The sequence below is a fragment of the Triturus cristatus genome, chromosome 10 (assembly GCF_964204655.1).
Source record: "Triturus cristatus chromosome 10, aTriCri1.1, whole genome shotgun sequence".
Lineage (NCBI taxonomy): Eukaryota > Metazoa > Chordata > Amphibia > Caudata > Salamandridae > Triturus > Triturus cristatus.
In genome coordinates, this window is record NC_140593.1 from 412,146,159 (window position 1) to 412,162,829 (window position 16,671).

At 44.8% G+C, this 16,671-nt stretch overlaps 1 protein-coding gene across 1 annotated transcript in view; it reads left to right on the forward strand.

Annotated features, from left to right (window-relative positions):
* Positions 1-16,671, forward strand: part of GAD2 (glutamate decarboxylase 2) — a 498,210-nt gene that overhangs the window by 437,440 nt on the left and 44,099 nt on the right. Inside the window, exon 15 of the mRNA XM_085631697.1 lies at positions 5,131-5,220. Coding sequence (XP_085487823.1) covers positions 5,131-5,220 — 90 coding nt within the window. The remainder of the gene's footprint in view (positions 1-5,130; positions 5,221-16,671) is intronic.

Consider the following 16,671-nt stretch of genomic DNA (forward strand, 5'->3'; position numbering starts at 1 on the left):
CCTTAAAATTGGTCTAGTAGAACTCTGCTCAAGATCTTGGCTGTGGCATCGATCAACAATATAGGGCGATAACAATGTGGGTCACTTCTGTCCCCTTTCTTGTGTATCAGGGCCTGTAGCTCTAGATCAGGAGACAGGCAGAGCAACACTTATTGCGTTCCTAAGCACATCCACCAAAATAGGGGCCCAGAAAGACAGGTTGTTCTTAAAGAGATCAACTGGCACCCAATCTGCTCCCAAAGCTTTATTCGATGGACACCTGTTAATCGCCGAAGTTACGTCCCTCAGTGTAATGATTAAAATCATCTGTATTTATCTTGCCACCTGCATTAGTGGTGAAGCTATGTTCAGGGGGTAATAATTTGTTACACTCATATAGCTTAGTAAAATAGTCAACACTGACTTGTTCAGGGATAAATGCCTCTGTTCCGAAAATAGGGTTAAATGCAAAGAAAGTGACATTAACTACCTTCAAGAACTGAGTTGCATCCTTCTTCATGGAAGTACTTCCCAGCTACTCCCATGCCTCCGCTCTACTCTCCCCTTTCCTTTGCTTGATGGCTTCTTTGTAGAGCATCCTGCACTTTCTTACCTCCACTGGGACCCTTGGCGAGCATTTCAGAGTGTGCAAGAGGCTACAGTGAGCCTGTGAGCACGCTTTATCAAACCATTTGACAGTTCTCTGTGGATAATGACTCCTAGATGTTGCTAATTGTTCCTTAGCCATTTCACAGATCTCAGAGAAGGCACCCAAAACTAGACCCGGGTCAGGATTATCACTGAAGCAGAGTTCAAACTGTGACCTGTGATTTCCCACACGTTGTATGGAAAAGTCCCCAGAGCCAATGTCCCTCCATTTCCTCTGCACACCCCAATTTCTAGTGTATTTGACTGGGCAATCCATCCTGTCCATGAGTGTCCTAGGAGACTCAGCACCAGTGGGTTATGGTGACTTAAAACACTGTCAATGCCACGCCTTTGATACAGTGACAAAATTAATTATTGAACATTTACCCCTCCCTATATTTGTCACCTGATGTGGGGTAAGATTTGCTGTTTGATCAGTAGCCAAAATAAGGAAATGGGTCTTTAGCAGCCTGCTCAGCTTATCTCCACATGGGTTATGTTGAAAATGCTAACAATTGGAGAAATCACTATCGGCTAGCCCACACACATGAGCGTCCACAATATAGCAGAGCCTGAGATTCAAGTCACCCCCACAATATTATGTAGTCATCTTTAAATAATAATAACATCTCATTTAACTACATGCATGAGAATCCACAATTTGGACATTATTTCTAACAAAGTTGCTGTGATAGATATTAATAAGTATGATTAGGGGCAGCCAATCATAGCTAGAACTATTATTTGAAAAAAGGGAGAGTCCAAACAGGTCTTCACCACTTTAACCACCAGTTTGGTACTTATAAGAGTTAGAAGGCCACCACTGTAATGTCTAGCAGGAGTTGGCATTGCACACGAAGAGACGGAAAGAAAGCCATTTATATCGGCACACAAGGGTGGCCAGGTTTCTTGGAGACAGACGGTCTACTGTGTAAACATTAGTGATACCCAATTACTATCTGTCAATTTACTATTGATGCCCTCAATGTTCCCAAAAGGTAAGTTCAGAAGGAATGACCTCATTGCCAACTAATTCTGCTGGCTTGACTGCTTTCTTGCAAGATCGACCAAGGACAGCTTGTCCTTTTGGCAATGGATTAGGCGGATGGTCCAGATGAATAGGTAGCAAGCTAGGGAAGCGACTTGTCTTACCCACATCAAGACAGCAACTAAACAATTCAGTAGAGCCCATACTGCCCCAGGATAAATCATCTCTGGACACATTTGCAACCCCCTTGGCAGTCAATCAACCTCTTCCAAGGCAGCAAATCGGTTGTATTTGGGGATAAGAAAGGTACTTCTGCATTGTAGGTGGTTCCTGAGACTTGTTCTGGGCTGTTAAAAAAAAAAAACTGTGGGACCGGTTGAATTCTTTGAAAGAGTTCTTAGTGATTTCCAAGTCTATCCAAGAATAACTCCACAAAGTGTGGGTCGTGAAATTTAACTACAACGCAATCACTGGTTTCCACCTTCCATGAGTTACCCAGCCAGTGAACCCTCCATACAGCAATTATGCCATTTGAAAGCACATCACCACTAGTGCATCTGAGGGTTTTGCGAAACCAGTAGATCACCTTGTTTTTTAATTGGTTGTGCAATTCCTTTAGGGATGGATCCAGAGGCGGGACATTTTTTAGAACAACCTCATATGGGGTGTACTCTGCGGAAAGTTGTAGAGCCTGAAAGTTACTGCTTTTGGAACTATTTAGCAGACCAGGTTTAGAGGCTGTTGAGGGAATGGGTCTTCTGCCAGATCGCTGTGCATGGCTCATTGTAGAGGAGTGTACTGCTGAGGCTTGTCTTGCAAAATTAGCCTGTGAACACACCCTTTTCCCTGGGTCATCTCTTGGCTCTATTATAATTGGTGGCTCAGTTCCTACAGGGCAAGAAATATCCCTCTTTCCGTCCCGTTACTTGGGGTGACTTGGCTTTAGCATGGGCAAGGAGCTCTTTCAGCGTTTTGTCAACAATCTTCAATGCCATGGCCAGAGGGTACAATAATCTCTCAAGGACACCCTCCAGGTCACAGACATCTCCCTGGTCTTTTCCTGCACTTCCGTTTACCGTTAGCCCTGCTAACAACCCGGATTGCCCCTTATTTTCAAAGACCCCCACCATATTAGCAGGCCTAGCAAGCTCAATGTGCTTCTTCCCAGTAGTATTTGAAGCGTACACCAGGTGCGGGCCAACTTTCTTACTTTTGTTTGGGGGTTCAATGCCATCCAGATGTGAATTTATCCTGGCATGAGGCTGGGGTTGATACTCCAGGGGCGCTGTGGTTATTTCCAAATCACCTTTGAGGACAGAGCAATTCGTCAAGTTAGCATTACATTTGTTTGTACGACGCCCTGTTCCCACTGAAGGGCTGCCCACTGGTTCATTAACTGACAATTTGGAGTCCGCTCCTTAGGGGTAAAAGGAGACGCAGATTCAATCTCCTTATTAATCACAGTCGTAGCAGTAGACAAGTAATTAGCTATAGAGGTCGACCCCCGCTTCTCCTTGATTGTTTATGGCGATGCCACTAACCTTTTTCTTACCCATAGTCCTTGATGACTTGCCTCGGGCAAAGAGGGTGACCCAGCCTCTTACGGGCTCTGATGGTCTCAGACAAGCATCGCGCGTCTCGCGCTGCCAGGACAAGGAGGCTGCTTTCTGCACCTACTGATGCAGAAAAGTGTTGGCGGCCCCTTGATGCTTTAGGTGAGGCTGGGGCTTGTAGTCAGGAGCCACCGGTGAAAGTCTTCCACGCTGCGGGGACAAGGACCTGCTTTATTCGGCTCCTGGCACGGAAAGAACATTGACGCCCCCTCGATGCTGCAGGTGAGGCTGGGGCTTGTACTTAGGAGCTGCCGGTGAAAGTATATTTCTAATAATATGCACATGTGTACCCAGAGTTTTAGCTCTAAATCAATACCTAGATTATGTTTTACCAATTACTTGCTCCTAAACATGTACCTTCAAAGTAATGTTTTACTAAATGTGTTACTTAGTCTTTGGTTTAGCAAGGACTTAATAACCGCTAATACGCACTTAACTTGTCTCTAGTGATTATTGAAGCATGCTCTGTAAGCAATACCCATATTATCTTCATGCAGTATATTCTGTTTACCCTGATTTCAATGATTTCAGTTGCCCTTCCCCATCTACACAACCTTTTTCTCTACTGAACCTTACTTCTAAGCATAGGCCTGCAGTTCTAGATCCCTAGCAATGCTACTCTAAAAAGGCTGATGAAAAGACAAACTTCTTTCCAAAAAGTATTTAAGGTGTCATTTCCACTAAAGCAACTATTCCAGACTACAATATCATTAGCACTGACTCTAAGGAAGATTTGAACAGCTGGACGTACTGTAGACATATCACATTTGAAATGCTGAAGGAAATAATCTCCTCCACAAAACCTCCCTGCTATGTACTTGACTGCAACAGATTAGTCACTCTCTCATCCATTTCTGGAAAGATGTCATCAATGCTCCCTTTGAACTGATACCCTGCCTACTTCCCAGAAGAAGGACATTATCAAACCCGTGCAAAAAAAAAACGATTGGATTTTAGGTGGGTTCAGGGGTTGAACGAAAAGCACTCCATGTTCATGCTGTTTAGCCAGGCCTGGACATGGTTTTGTACAGTCTGTCATCATTAATGAGGATAAATTCAGTTTTAGTTGGTTTCCACTGAGATTAATGTAAATGGGAAGCATTCATGTTTGGCAGTATCCTAGCATGAAATGAGCTTAGGGTTGTCACTGTCCAACAATATTTAATGCTGAGGTTGAATGTCCTGCTGGCTAAGTAGTGCTCCTAGAGAGTGTATGTATAGAACAACTAGTAGACCAGCAAGTTTGGATCCTTGTGAGATGCCACTTTGTACAGTGAATCGTGGGGAGCAGGGTAAGTCCACTTGAACAAATTGCTTAATGTCAGAGGGAAAAGATGTTCACTGTTTCAGAATGGTGTCTGCAATGCCCATACATAAGGAAATGGTATCTGATAGTGCTTTAAGTTGAGTGATTAAAAGTTAAATGCCCTCCATACCCCTCTGTTCAAATAATTTATACCTCACTATTGTCTGAAAAGAAATGGCAAGATTTAAAGTGACATGGAGATTCTTAGTGGCTGTTCCTCACCTGTGGAACAACCTTTGACAGCACACCTACAACTCAAACAACCTTGTTGCCTTCAGAAAAGACTAAAAAGATGGCTAGTCCAAATGTCAGCTGTTATACCACCCTCAACACCTCATCTGGTTCTTGCAAGTAACTAGATGCAATTTAATTATGCAGTGGGCACTATTCAATATGAAAATACATAGGAAATGATGGTTGCTGGTGGCACCTGTCTGCTGGTGCTTAAATAAAATATATATTTACTGAGAAAATATAAACGCAATCAACCTCAGCATCTGAATATATGCACAGTCTACAAAAGATTCTATTGAGGGATATCCAGTACAAATGTTGCTCACATTTCAGTAATTTGGTATTTTTTAATTTATTTTTAGCCACAGCATACCAATGTCTGCTTCTGGTACGTACCTCCAAGTTTACGCAACATGGAACACAATGAAGAAAGAATGCAGCACCTTGTAAAGGTAAGCGCAGCTTTCCAGAGTTATTTTTTCAGACACTATTGTAATTACTAATGAATATCCCAACTTTATTTTAACTATATTGTAGACCAGATCATTTGTACTTCAAGTGTTTAGAGTTTTCGATCACCTTCAAAAAGAGGTTCACAACATGGCGTCAAATATAATAGTTCTTCTAAGATCTGCATTAGAAAAGAGAAAGTCAAAACTGCATCAAAAAGAAAGGAAAGGAAATATGATGTAGAAGAGAGACTCTGCGCATGGGCTGTTGTGCCTCCTTCCACAAATACATGTAGCTTTAGAAAATTGACCCGAAGAAAATTGCATTGATGTTACAAGATAATTGAATGGAAACTAGGAACAGGGGCATGCATGGGTCAGAGACTCAAAGGGCTAGAATTCTGGGGAGGAATGTTCATATGATGTCTTTAGTTAGTCGTTTTGTTCCAAGAAGGCTGGCATGGCGACTCATATCTTTCTCTCTTTTTACATGTTTGTAGGGGAAATTTGAAAGTATCTATTTAAATTTGAGAAAGCTGTTCTCTCATGAGAATCTCAATAAGTCTTGTATAGTCTCTTATGCTCCAGGACCAGGTGCCCCTTTCTGTATTTCCTTTCTAGTACTTGAAGTAGCAGGGAAAAAAACAGGAAGCTGTAGATGTGGTCTTTCTATTTGTTGGCATATGGAATGTTACATATGATGGCCATTTCCCATTTTTTCTTTTATTTTAGTATGTCCATTATGTTAAATCCCACCAGTGTGAAGAGTTTTTTGTGTGGATTTTTTAAATTCTCACAAACACCCACACCCAAATTTGAAAATACAATACAAAATTAAAACTCATTTTAATGAACATAAAAGATTTAAATTTCAACAATATGTCACCTTTAAAAAAAAATGCATTAAATTAACTTGTCAGACCCAACAGTATTGGCATTCGCTTCCAAACACTCTATAAATAATTATTAAGCCAGAGCCGTGCTTTCTGATTTGTGGAATCCCTGCACAAATATAGAGCTTTCTATCAAGATCGCCCCCCTATATATCCAAAACTTGGTTTACTGTACCTACAGTGCAGGTCTAAATATAATAATGGTAAGATAGACAAAAATGGTACATCTTAAAATGCCTAAAGTCATTCCTGATACAATTTTTTGCAGGGCCTGACCATAACACGATCCAAAAACAATATTGATTTTCATGCACCCATATCCACAATATTCCTCACCTCTAGTTTTTCTTTCAAAAGAAACAAGCATATTGACTTTAGGAAACCAGTGATTAAATTATATTGCAGGATTGTTCACTGTACATTTCTGTGGTGTGAACTCCATAAGCAAACACCTACTTTCCGATTCCATAAGAGGTTGAGGAATCACATGGGAACCTGTAACACACACAGAGTTTTCTTTGTGTTGCTTTAGTACATTTTTCATTTATTTTGAATCATATTTTTGTAGCACAACAGGTAATATGGTTGTTCTTCATCATCAAAGACTTTTATTCAGCAAATTGCAATAAACAGGTTATCAAATAAAAACAATTTACAATAAAACAGATAATAAAGACAAGTGAGGGTAAAATAAGTTACAGTATAAAAACGATCTGAATTGCCATTTAAATACATCCAAGAATATTCTTGCATAAAGCAAATAGACAACACAACAAGATTTAGGCCTAAACAGATATCACGGTACACACTAGGCTTAAATATCTAGGGCATGATTACGATAAGGTTGGAAACGGCTCCGACATTCGGTCGGAGCCGTTCCGACCTCATCGTAATCAGCCAGTCGGATTCCTTTCCAACCGACCATTATGATGGAGTCAGTCGGAAAGCAATGCAACCGGTTATTCCGACTGGCTTCTGACGGGCTTGGAGAGCCCATCCGCCAGACAGAATGCTTTCAGTAATCCCAAAGGCGGTTCCTGCCGCCCGAGTGATTACGATGTCGGGTGGAGACAGCCTTTCTGTGCCGGCATTTCCGACACAGAAAGGCAGTCGCAACTCAACTTTGGGGGCCACCAGCAGGGCCCCCTTTGGTGCACGGCCTCCGGTTGTTGATCCCTGCACCTTATGGCAGGGATAAACTGCACCTCACATTTTTACAATGGGGGCATGCTCCCATTGTAAAGTACAGGAGTGCGACCGAACAGTGTTTGGTCGCATCCTAATTAGTCGGTCGGGACCGCCAACCGGCTATCGGTCGGTCCCTTGACCGAAACGATGTCAGGCGGAGGAAACTCTGCCCGACATTGTAATTAGGCCCATAGCTGTTTCCTAATTCTGAGTGCCTTACTAATGTATCTGATTACAGCAGAACAAATGAACTGCATGTCTAGAAGCCGTACACTCGCAAACCTTCCATGCACATTGTTTGACAATAATCATGCAGTAAGGGCATAAGATTTTTTCCCTTGTTGTATAAAAACTACAAAAAAGGGAAAATGAATGATAGATTGTGGTGAGAAATTGTCACCGAGAAAACATGGCAGCAAGGGAAACCAATTACACACTATGGAAACCCACCAAAAAGCGTGCTGCGCCAAGTCTGAAACGGGTCTGATAGAATCTTTGTTCAGGGTTGGCTGTCTACAGTAGTTAGGGCTCTATCCCGTATGCAGTGGTTATTGCCAATTGGCTAAGGGCCGACCCCATTTTTAACAGTCTAGAATATCTGGTGGCATTTCTGTGTTCTTGAAATAAGATTTTAACTGTTGTCATGGTGTTGTTGTCTATTTCACTTAGACAGTAAAAAAAAGATTTGGAATTCCAAGTTCTAAAAAGGATTTCTTACCATAGGCCAACCAGGGGATGGACAATTTTGTTTTAGGCAATACTCTTAACACTAAGGGGCTGATTTCGATGTTGGATGGCCTCTTGTCATCTGTTCCAATACCTGCAAGTAGGATGTGACCAAACCCTGTTCGGTCGCAATCCTATACTTAACAATGGGAGCATGCATTCCGGACGGAATGCATGCTTGCATCATTAAGTGCAGAGATGCAGTTCATCCCTTCACCCCGTAGCAGGCACCTTAGGTGCCTGCCACCGGGTGCACTGATCAACAGGGTGCACCATAGGTGCCCCTTAGGGGCCATTTGGTGGCCTCGCACTAATGGGGCCCCAAAAGACAGTTGCCCAATACCTTTCTGTGTCGGGAAGGCCGGCACAGAAAGGTAGTGGGAAAATGCCATCCGACTACCTCGGCCAGAAAGAGCTGGCCGGGGGATAACTGCACGGTTTCCAGATGGCGGACGGGCTCTCCGAGCCCGTCGGAAGGCATCCGGAAAACCGAGTTGGATTCCTTTCCGACTGAGCCCATCGGAATGGCTCTGTAGGAATAGAATCCGAGCGGGCATGTCTGATGCAGTTAGGATGGCTCTGACCGAGGGTGGGAGCCATCCCTAACCACATTGGAATCAGCCCCTTAGCGGGAAAATTTTGTTGTAGGAGAATGCCATATCTTTACCCATAGGAGTAGTGGTAAGATTTCAACCAACTTCTCTAAATAAGAGAGGCCTGTGTCTGAATGGGTAATAAAATGTGTGGTACTCCTTTGGGTTGCTAAAAACCTGTTAAAAAATATATTTTCAATTATTTGCAGAGTCCCTGGGTCAACGTGACCCCATACACCTGCATCATATGTACTCACAGAGAGGCATTTGCTTTTATACAATGTAATTAATTCTTTTATAGGTTTTTGGCTGAGTTTCTCCACAAAGTTAAAGATTAGGTCAACTGCCCCAACAAATTTGGAGGCCCTTTGTGTTACCAGCTTTTTCCATCTGAGGATGGCTTCCAGCAGGATTTCAAGTTAATTTAATTCTGTACCTTTGCTATAGTACTCTCACCTAAGGTGTAATTTCTCAGGCCACAGGTCAGAACAAAGGATTTCTGTTGGTTGACCTTCAGACTAAGGCCTTTTGCGGTGCGAGCTATAAGGACCGCATCATTCAAAATGCTTTCTTTTGGTAAAAACCATAAAACCAATAGGACAATCGGAAAACATTAAAACTGAAAAATACATCATAAGATTAGGTTCAGCAATGAAAACATAACAGCACATGTGATCATCAAAATGGACCCCACAAAATGATTGATATTTTTCTATTAATTTCGGTCTATACAGGCACAACTTAACTCGAATAAGAATCTCAACAAAAAAAATCCAGCATCTCATACATTATGCACAACCAGATCCTAAGATGGTGTGAACTAAAAATAATAATTGCACTCGGCCGTCCCCTTGATTGTACATATGCTTAGCAAACACTGCATGGGGTTATAAAATGCAAAACCTGAAACAAGGGATCGATCTCCTTGAGAATAACATTAAAACATAAATATCACAATAAATAACACTGCCGTCTAAAGCTACCTTAATCTCGGTGCTCATAGAACATCAGATTCAAAGTATCACCCTCATAAACTGCCTTCAATATAAATGCTTGGCTTTGATAGGGCCAGCTACAACCATATTGTTAATATGTAAAGACGGAAAACTCCTAATTACGCAGATAAATTCTTTCTTTAAAAAAACATGACATTGATAATCAAGTAGCAAATATAAACAGTCACAACAAAACACAGGTTTCAGGGATGTTATAGTTAGTTGGACATTTCATTCGTACAAAACCAGAGAAATTCGTCTGTTATAGTTAGTTCCGCTAACTATAACTCGCGCCCCCGCAATGTACTGCTGGTGACGTCACATATTACATCATTCATGACATGGTCAGTGACATCACTGATTACATCTCAAATGACATGGGGCAGAAAGAGGCAAGAGAATTGCTGAAAGAAGCAACAGAGTTGTAGAAAGAAGCAAGAGAAGTGCAGAAAGATGCAAGTAAGTTACAGATAGAAACAAGAGCAGTGCAGAAAGATGGAAGGGGTGGAGAAAAGGTAGGAGGGGTGCAGAAAGAGGCAAGAGAGGTAGAGAAAGAGGCAGGTGGGGTACAGAAAGTAGGAAGAGAAATACAGAAAGAAGTAACAGAGGTGCTGAAAGAGACGCAAAGGGTATAGAAAGAGCTAGAGAGGTACAGAAACAGGCAGGAAAGGTGCAGAAAGAGGGAACATGGGTGCAGATAGAGGCAAGAGAGGTGCAGAAGGAGAAAAGAGGGGTACAGAAAGAGGCAAGAGATCTGCAGAAAAAAGCAACAGGTGCTGAAACAGGTAAGTGAGGTACAGAAAGAGGCAAGAGATCTGTGGAAAAAAGCAATAGACGTGCTGAAAGAGGCAATTTAGGTGCAGAAAGAAGCAAGGAAGTGTAGAAAGAAGCAGCAGAGGAGCAGAAAGAGACAAAAGGGATGCAGAAAGAGGCCAGAAAAGTGCAGAAAGAGGCAACAAAGGTACAGAAAGAGGCAAGAGAGATGTAGAAACAGGCATGTAAGGTGCAGAAAGAGGGAGCAGGGGTGCAGAAAGAAGCAAGTGAGGTATAGAAAGAGAAAAGAGGGGTGCAGAAAGAGGCAAGAGATCTGCAGAAAAAAGCAACAGAGGTGCGGAAAGAGGCAAGTGAGGTGCAGAAAAAGGCAAGAGATATGTAGAAAAAAGCAACAGAGGTGCTAAAAGAGTCAAGAGAGGTGCAGAAAAAAGCAACATAGGTGCTGAAAGAGGCAAGTCAGCTGGAGAAAGAAGCGAGAGAGGTGCAGAAAGAGGCAATAGAAGTGCAGAAAGAAGCATTAGAGGAGCACAAAGAGGCAAGAGAGATACAGAAGAGGAGACAGAAGTGCAGAAAGAAGCAAAAGAGTTGCTCAAAGAGGCAAGAGGGATGCAGAAAGAGGCAAGAGCAGTGCAGAAAGAAGCAACAGAGGTACAAGAAAAGGCAAGAGTGGTGCAGAAAGAGGGAAGAGAGGTATAGAAAGAGGTTAGAGAGTTGCACAACATGGGAAGACGGGAGCAGAAACAAGCAACAGAGGTGTAGAAAGAAGCAAGAAAAGTGCAGGAAGAGGCAAGTGAGATGCAGAAACAGGCAAGAATGCAAAAATGTACATAAAGAGGGAAGACGAGTGCAGCAAGAAGCATGGAAAGTCCAGAATGAAGCAACAGGGGTGCAGAAAGAGGCAAGAGAAGTGTAGAAAGGAGCAAGTGAGGTGCAGAAGGAGCCAATAGAGGTGCAAAAAGAGGCAAGAAAGGTGCAGAAACAGGTAAGAGAAGTGCACAAAGAGGCAAGAGAATTGCTGAAAGAAGCAACAGAGGTGTAGAAAGAAGCAAACAAAAGTGCAGAAAGAGGGGAGAGTGGTACAGAAAAAGGCAAGAAAAGTGCAGAAAGAGGCAAAAGAGGTACATAAAGCAACAACAGGGGTGCAAAAAGAAGCAAGACTGGTGCAGAAAGAAGCATGGAAAGTGCAGAATGAAGCAACAGGGTGCAGAAAGAGACAAGAGAAGTGCAGAAACAGGTAGGAGAAGTGCACAGAGGCAAGAGAATTACTGAAAGAAGCAACAGAGGTGTAGAAAGAAGCACAAAATTTGCAGAAAGAGGCAAGTGAGATGCAAATACAGGCAGGAAAGGTACATAAAGTGGGAAGACGAGTGCAGAAAGAGACAACAAGGGTACAGAAAGAAGCAAATGAGGTGCAGAAAGAGGCAACAGACATACAGAAAGAGGCAAAAGAGATGCATAAAGAGACAACAGGGGTGCAGAAGGATGCAAAACAGGTGCAGAAAGAAGCATGGAAAGTGCCAAATGAGGCAACAGGGGTGCAGAAAGAGGCAAGAGAAGTGTAGAAAGGAGCAACTGAGGTGCCGAAAGAGCCAACAGAGGTGAAAAAGAGACAAGAGAGGTGCAGAAACAGGCAAGAGAAGTGCACAAAGAGCCAAGAGAATTGCTGAAAGAAGCAACAGCGGTGTAGAAAGAAGCAAGAAAGGTGCAGAAAGAGGTAAGACGAGTGCAGAAAGAGACAACTTGTGCTGGTCCGAAGCCACGCCCCTTTTTACATTACTGTGCAAACGTGGCTTCTGGCGCACTGCTGCTCAGGAGATGAAGGCCACTTGTGTCCTGAGGTCCTCAAGACACAAGAGGACCTCCTCACCACACCACCAGTGCACCAAGAGGTGCGTTTGCAGAGTGGTGTAAAAAGGTGCATGGCCTCGGACCACCTCTCTGCAACGCAGCTCTGTGGCGCTTACTGGAGGTACCTGGTGGGCTAGGTGGCGGCCAGGGACCCTCAGAATTGAAGGGGACTTAATCCCTCATTTTACAATGCGCCAGGGGGCGTGTTTGCACACTTGTTATATCAGGCCCCGCACCCTCCCTGCACCACTGTGCAAAGGCACCCCCTGATGTGTTATAAGTTGGGGGTTAAGTCCCCTTGAATCCTGAGGGTCCCTGGGGGCTAACTAGCCCACCAGGTACCTCCAGTAAATGCCACAGAGCTGTGTTGCAGAGAGGTGTAAAAAGGGGCGTGGCCTCAGACCACCTCTCTGCAACGCAGCTCTGTGGCACTTATTTGAGGTGCCTGGTGGGCTAATTGGCCCCCAGGGTTCCCTCAGTATTCAAGGGGACTTAATCCCTCAACTTACAACGCACCAGGGGGTGTATTTGCAGAGTGGTGCAAGGAGGGGGCGGGGCCTCCGGCGAGATGCCGACTTTTTAAAATCTATTTTTGTTAGAAGGGGGGCTGTGTGGCCCCCCTTCTTTTAATCTATTTTTGGGCCCTAGGGACCCCATCCCCCAGGGTCTGCCATATTTAAAAAAAAAAGGGAAGTGAAGGGGGCCGCGCGGCCCCCCTCCTGAGGCCGATTTTGGCCCCGGGGACCCCATCCCCCGGGGCATGGCTTTGTTTTTTTATATTGTTATATGGGAGGGTGGCCATGTGGCCCCCTTCCCTGAGGGACTTTTAGCCCCGGGGACCCCACCCCCGGGACCTGGCCTTCTGTATTTTAAATTTAATTATGGGAGAGAAGCCGCGTGGCCCCCTTCCCTAGGCCACTTCTTGCCCCAGGGACCCCATCCCCCTGGGCCTTGCCACCCTTCATTTTTAATTATGGAGGGGGGGCATGTGGTCCCCCTCCTCAGGCCACTATTGGCCCCGGGGACCCCATCCCACAGGGCCCAGGCATTTTTTTTTAAATAAAGGGGAGTGGGGTTGCGTGGCCCCCCTCCCAGGTCACTTCTGGCCCTGGGGACCCCATCCCCTGGGGCCGGCCCTTTGTGTTGGGGACCGTGGGGGCATTGGGGGAGCCCCAATGCCCCCACGGTCCCACCGGCTCCCCGCCTCCTGCGGGAGCCAACATTGCTTTTGCACATGGGGAGCTGCTGCCCTGCAGCTCCCCTTGTGCAAAAGAAATTCTGCATTGGGTTTTGGAAGCAAGAGCAGGTTTCCTGCTCTCGCTTCCAAAAACCGAACCAGAGTTTTCTATGGCAGGGCAGGAGCTGTGGCTCCTGCCCTGCCATAGGAAACAGCAGTGTCCCAGGGGTGAGCACCCCAGGACATTGCAGGAGCCAGCCCTGGGGGGTGGCGGTCCCCAGGGCCATGAAGGGCTCCAGGACGTTTGCAAAGTAAAGGGAGGTGATGGTCCCCGGGGCCCGGGACTCCCTTATTTAAGGGGCAGTGTGGGGGGCTTGAGCCCTCAACACACATTATTTAGTACAGCCCCGGGAGGTGGCGGTCTACGGGCCTTGGGGGGCCCGTGAGGCCCCCCACACCTATTACACAATGCCCCGGGGAGGTGGTGGTCCCCGGGGCTTTGGTGGGCCCGCGAGGCCTCCCATCTCATTCAACATAATGCCCCGGGGAGGTGGTGGTGCGGGGGGCCGCATGCCCCCCCGCACATCATAAACAAAGCCCCGGGGAGATGGCGGGCTGCCACCCGGGCAGTGTCGCCGGGACCTGGCCCACCTGGAGGTTTAAGAATAATGAAGCGCGGGAGGCCCGCTTCATTTTAAAAAAAATTCTCGGCTGGATTTGTAACCCTAGCGTGAATTTCGCCGATTTGTTTGAAAAAAAAAAGGCTTTTTTGGGCCCTGGGGGTCCTTGTGGGACCCCCTGAGCAGGCCTAGTGGGTCTGGGTGTTTCTACCCTGCCCCCTTTTCATGGTTTTTTATCTTTGTTTCACCCTTTTTCTTGTGACTCGGTTACCGAGTCACTAGATGGCTGCCAACACTTCCTGGTTTGGAGTGTTGGAAGCCAATCAGAATTGAGCTCGTACTCGGGAGGGTTTGCGACTACTCCTCGGTGCTCAGATATCTATACTTTTCTTTTTTACATTTCTCAGGAACTACTGAACGGTTCTACACCATTTAAAAAAAGGGCACACTCTAAACCCAGACCTACCTTTTTGGCAAATTTGGTGTAATTCCGTTCAGCAGGCCGGGTTGTAGCCTGTAATAAAGTTTCCTACGGAAAATAACATGGAGAAAACACATTTTGGGACCCCCCTTTTTCCCGGCCCCCGGTTGACGAATCACCCTGAAACTTTCAACACACAAACTGAGCAGTCCGGCCCTATGTTTTACAAAATTTCACGAAGATTCGTCAAACGGCGCCAAAGATATTGGCAAATCAAAAAACGCTTTTCCTATGGAAACTAGGTTCTAACTGTAACTACCTACTGGCGACTGCCAGTAGGTAATATATATGTATGTGTATATATATATATGTATGTATGTATATATATATATATACACGTACTACTCGGCTACTCGGTTATGCCACTTCGCACCCACTCACCTCCGCAGTAACCGATGTTACATTTTTGGTTTTTAAGTAGTACCAGGAGTGGACTAAACCTAGTGTCTCATACTTGCACTTATTGTGGCATTAGCAGGACATGCTATTTTTAATAAAAAGGCACTAGTCATTTACAGTAAATATATACATTTAAAAAATATTAATTTACTAATTCATTTTTCATGTCCCTATCATTAACCTGGTGTTATTACATTTAAATAGGGCTTGCATTATAACTGAGCACAGATCGATAGCAGTGTTCACAGCTACTTGGCGTTTTTAAAATGTATTTATTTATTTTTCAGAACTGTTTGTGTTGTGCATTGTCACCTATTGCCACTTTGAATTTCACTTGAGAAAACATTTTGTTGCATACACTGTGAATTAACAGTATTTATTTTAACTGTTAGTTTTCATTTACACACTTTGCTCAATTTAGGTTGATAAAGTTTTGGCAAGTCTGTCTTCTAAACTACTAGACAGTCTAGGAATACATGCGATATGTTTTCTATGTTTAGTAATGTGCAACAGGAAATGCTCGAAAAGACACTACCACTTCCTGGTCTTTGTATGACTTATTGACAAAGACCGTGCTGTCGGAACGCGTTAAGTCATAAAATACAATCTCCTAAGCAAAAGAAAACCTGTGTGCGAGAACAGCGCGATAAATACTTTCTAATATATACATATCCATCGCCTCTGAAGAAGTGAAGATCACGAAACGCGTCAGGCGGCTTGGACGATACTCCTGTGCCTAAGAACCTTATTTCCTTGTTGTTCCCTCCAAGTAAAGAAATTTGGCTGAAACTTACCTGTTGTGGGCTTCCTTCTAACCGGGCACCTTTGGTCTTTGATGTTTAGCGGCCTCGCCTAAGCCGCGGAGGAAGCACCGGTGCCGTGGCACCCCTGCAGCGACGCCAATCGACGCCGTTGTTCAAGGAACAGGTTGCCTGTTGTTTGGAGATACGCAGTGTCAACAAGGTTATGAGCTTTGCGGCACCACCCACTGTGGTTATATTTTAACATTTTGACTGTGAGGTAATGGCCGCTCACTGAAGTTTAAAATATGGCACTGCAACTACCATCATGCCATGGGGTGTGATTACGCCCACTGAGGCGGAGCTTGCAATTGACTTTTAAGTGCCTGAAATGTGCCCTGCCTCACGGTTCACAATATCCATCGCCTCTGAAGAAGTGAAGATCACGAAACGCGTCAGGCGGCTTGGACGATACTCCTGTGCCTAAGAACCTTATTTCCTTGTTGTTCCCTCCAAGTAAAGAAATTTGGCTGAAACTTACCTGTTGTGGGCTTCCTTCTAACCGGGCACCTTTGGTCTTTGATGTTTAGCGGCCTCGCCTAAGCCGCGGAGGAAGCACCGGTGCCGTGGCACCCCTGCAGCGACGCCAATCGACGCCGTTGTTCAAGGAACAGGTTGCCTGTTGTTTGGAGATACGCAGTGTCAACAAGGTTATGAGCTTTGCGGCACCACCCACTGTGGTTATATTTTAACATTTTGACTGTGAGGTAATGGCCGCTCACTGAAGTTTAAAATATGGCACTGCAACTACCATCATGCCATGGGGTGTGATTACGCCCACTGAGGCGGAGCTTGCAATTGACTTTTAAGTGCCTGAAATGTGCCCTGCCTCATGGTTCACAATATCCATCGCCTCTGAAGAAGTGAAGATCACGAAACGCGTCAGGCGGCTTGGACGATACTCCTGTGCCTAAGAACCTTATTTCCTTGTTGTTCCCTCCAAGTAAAGAAATTTGGCTG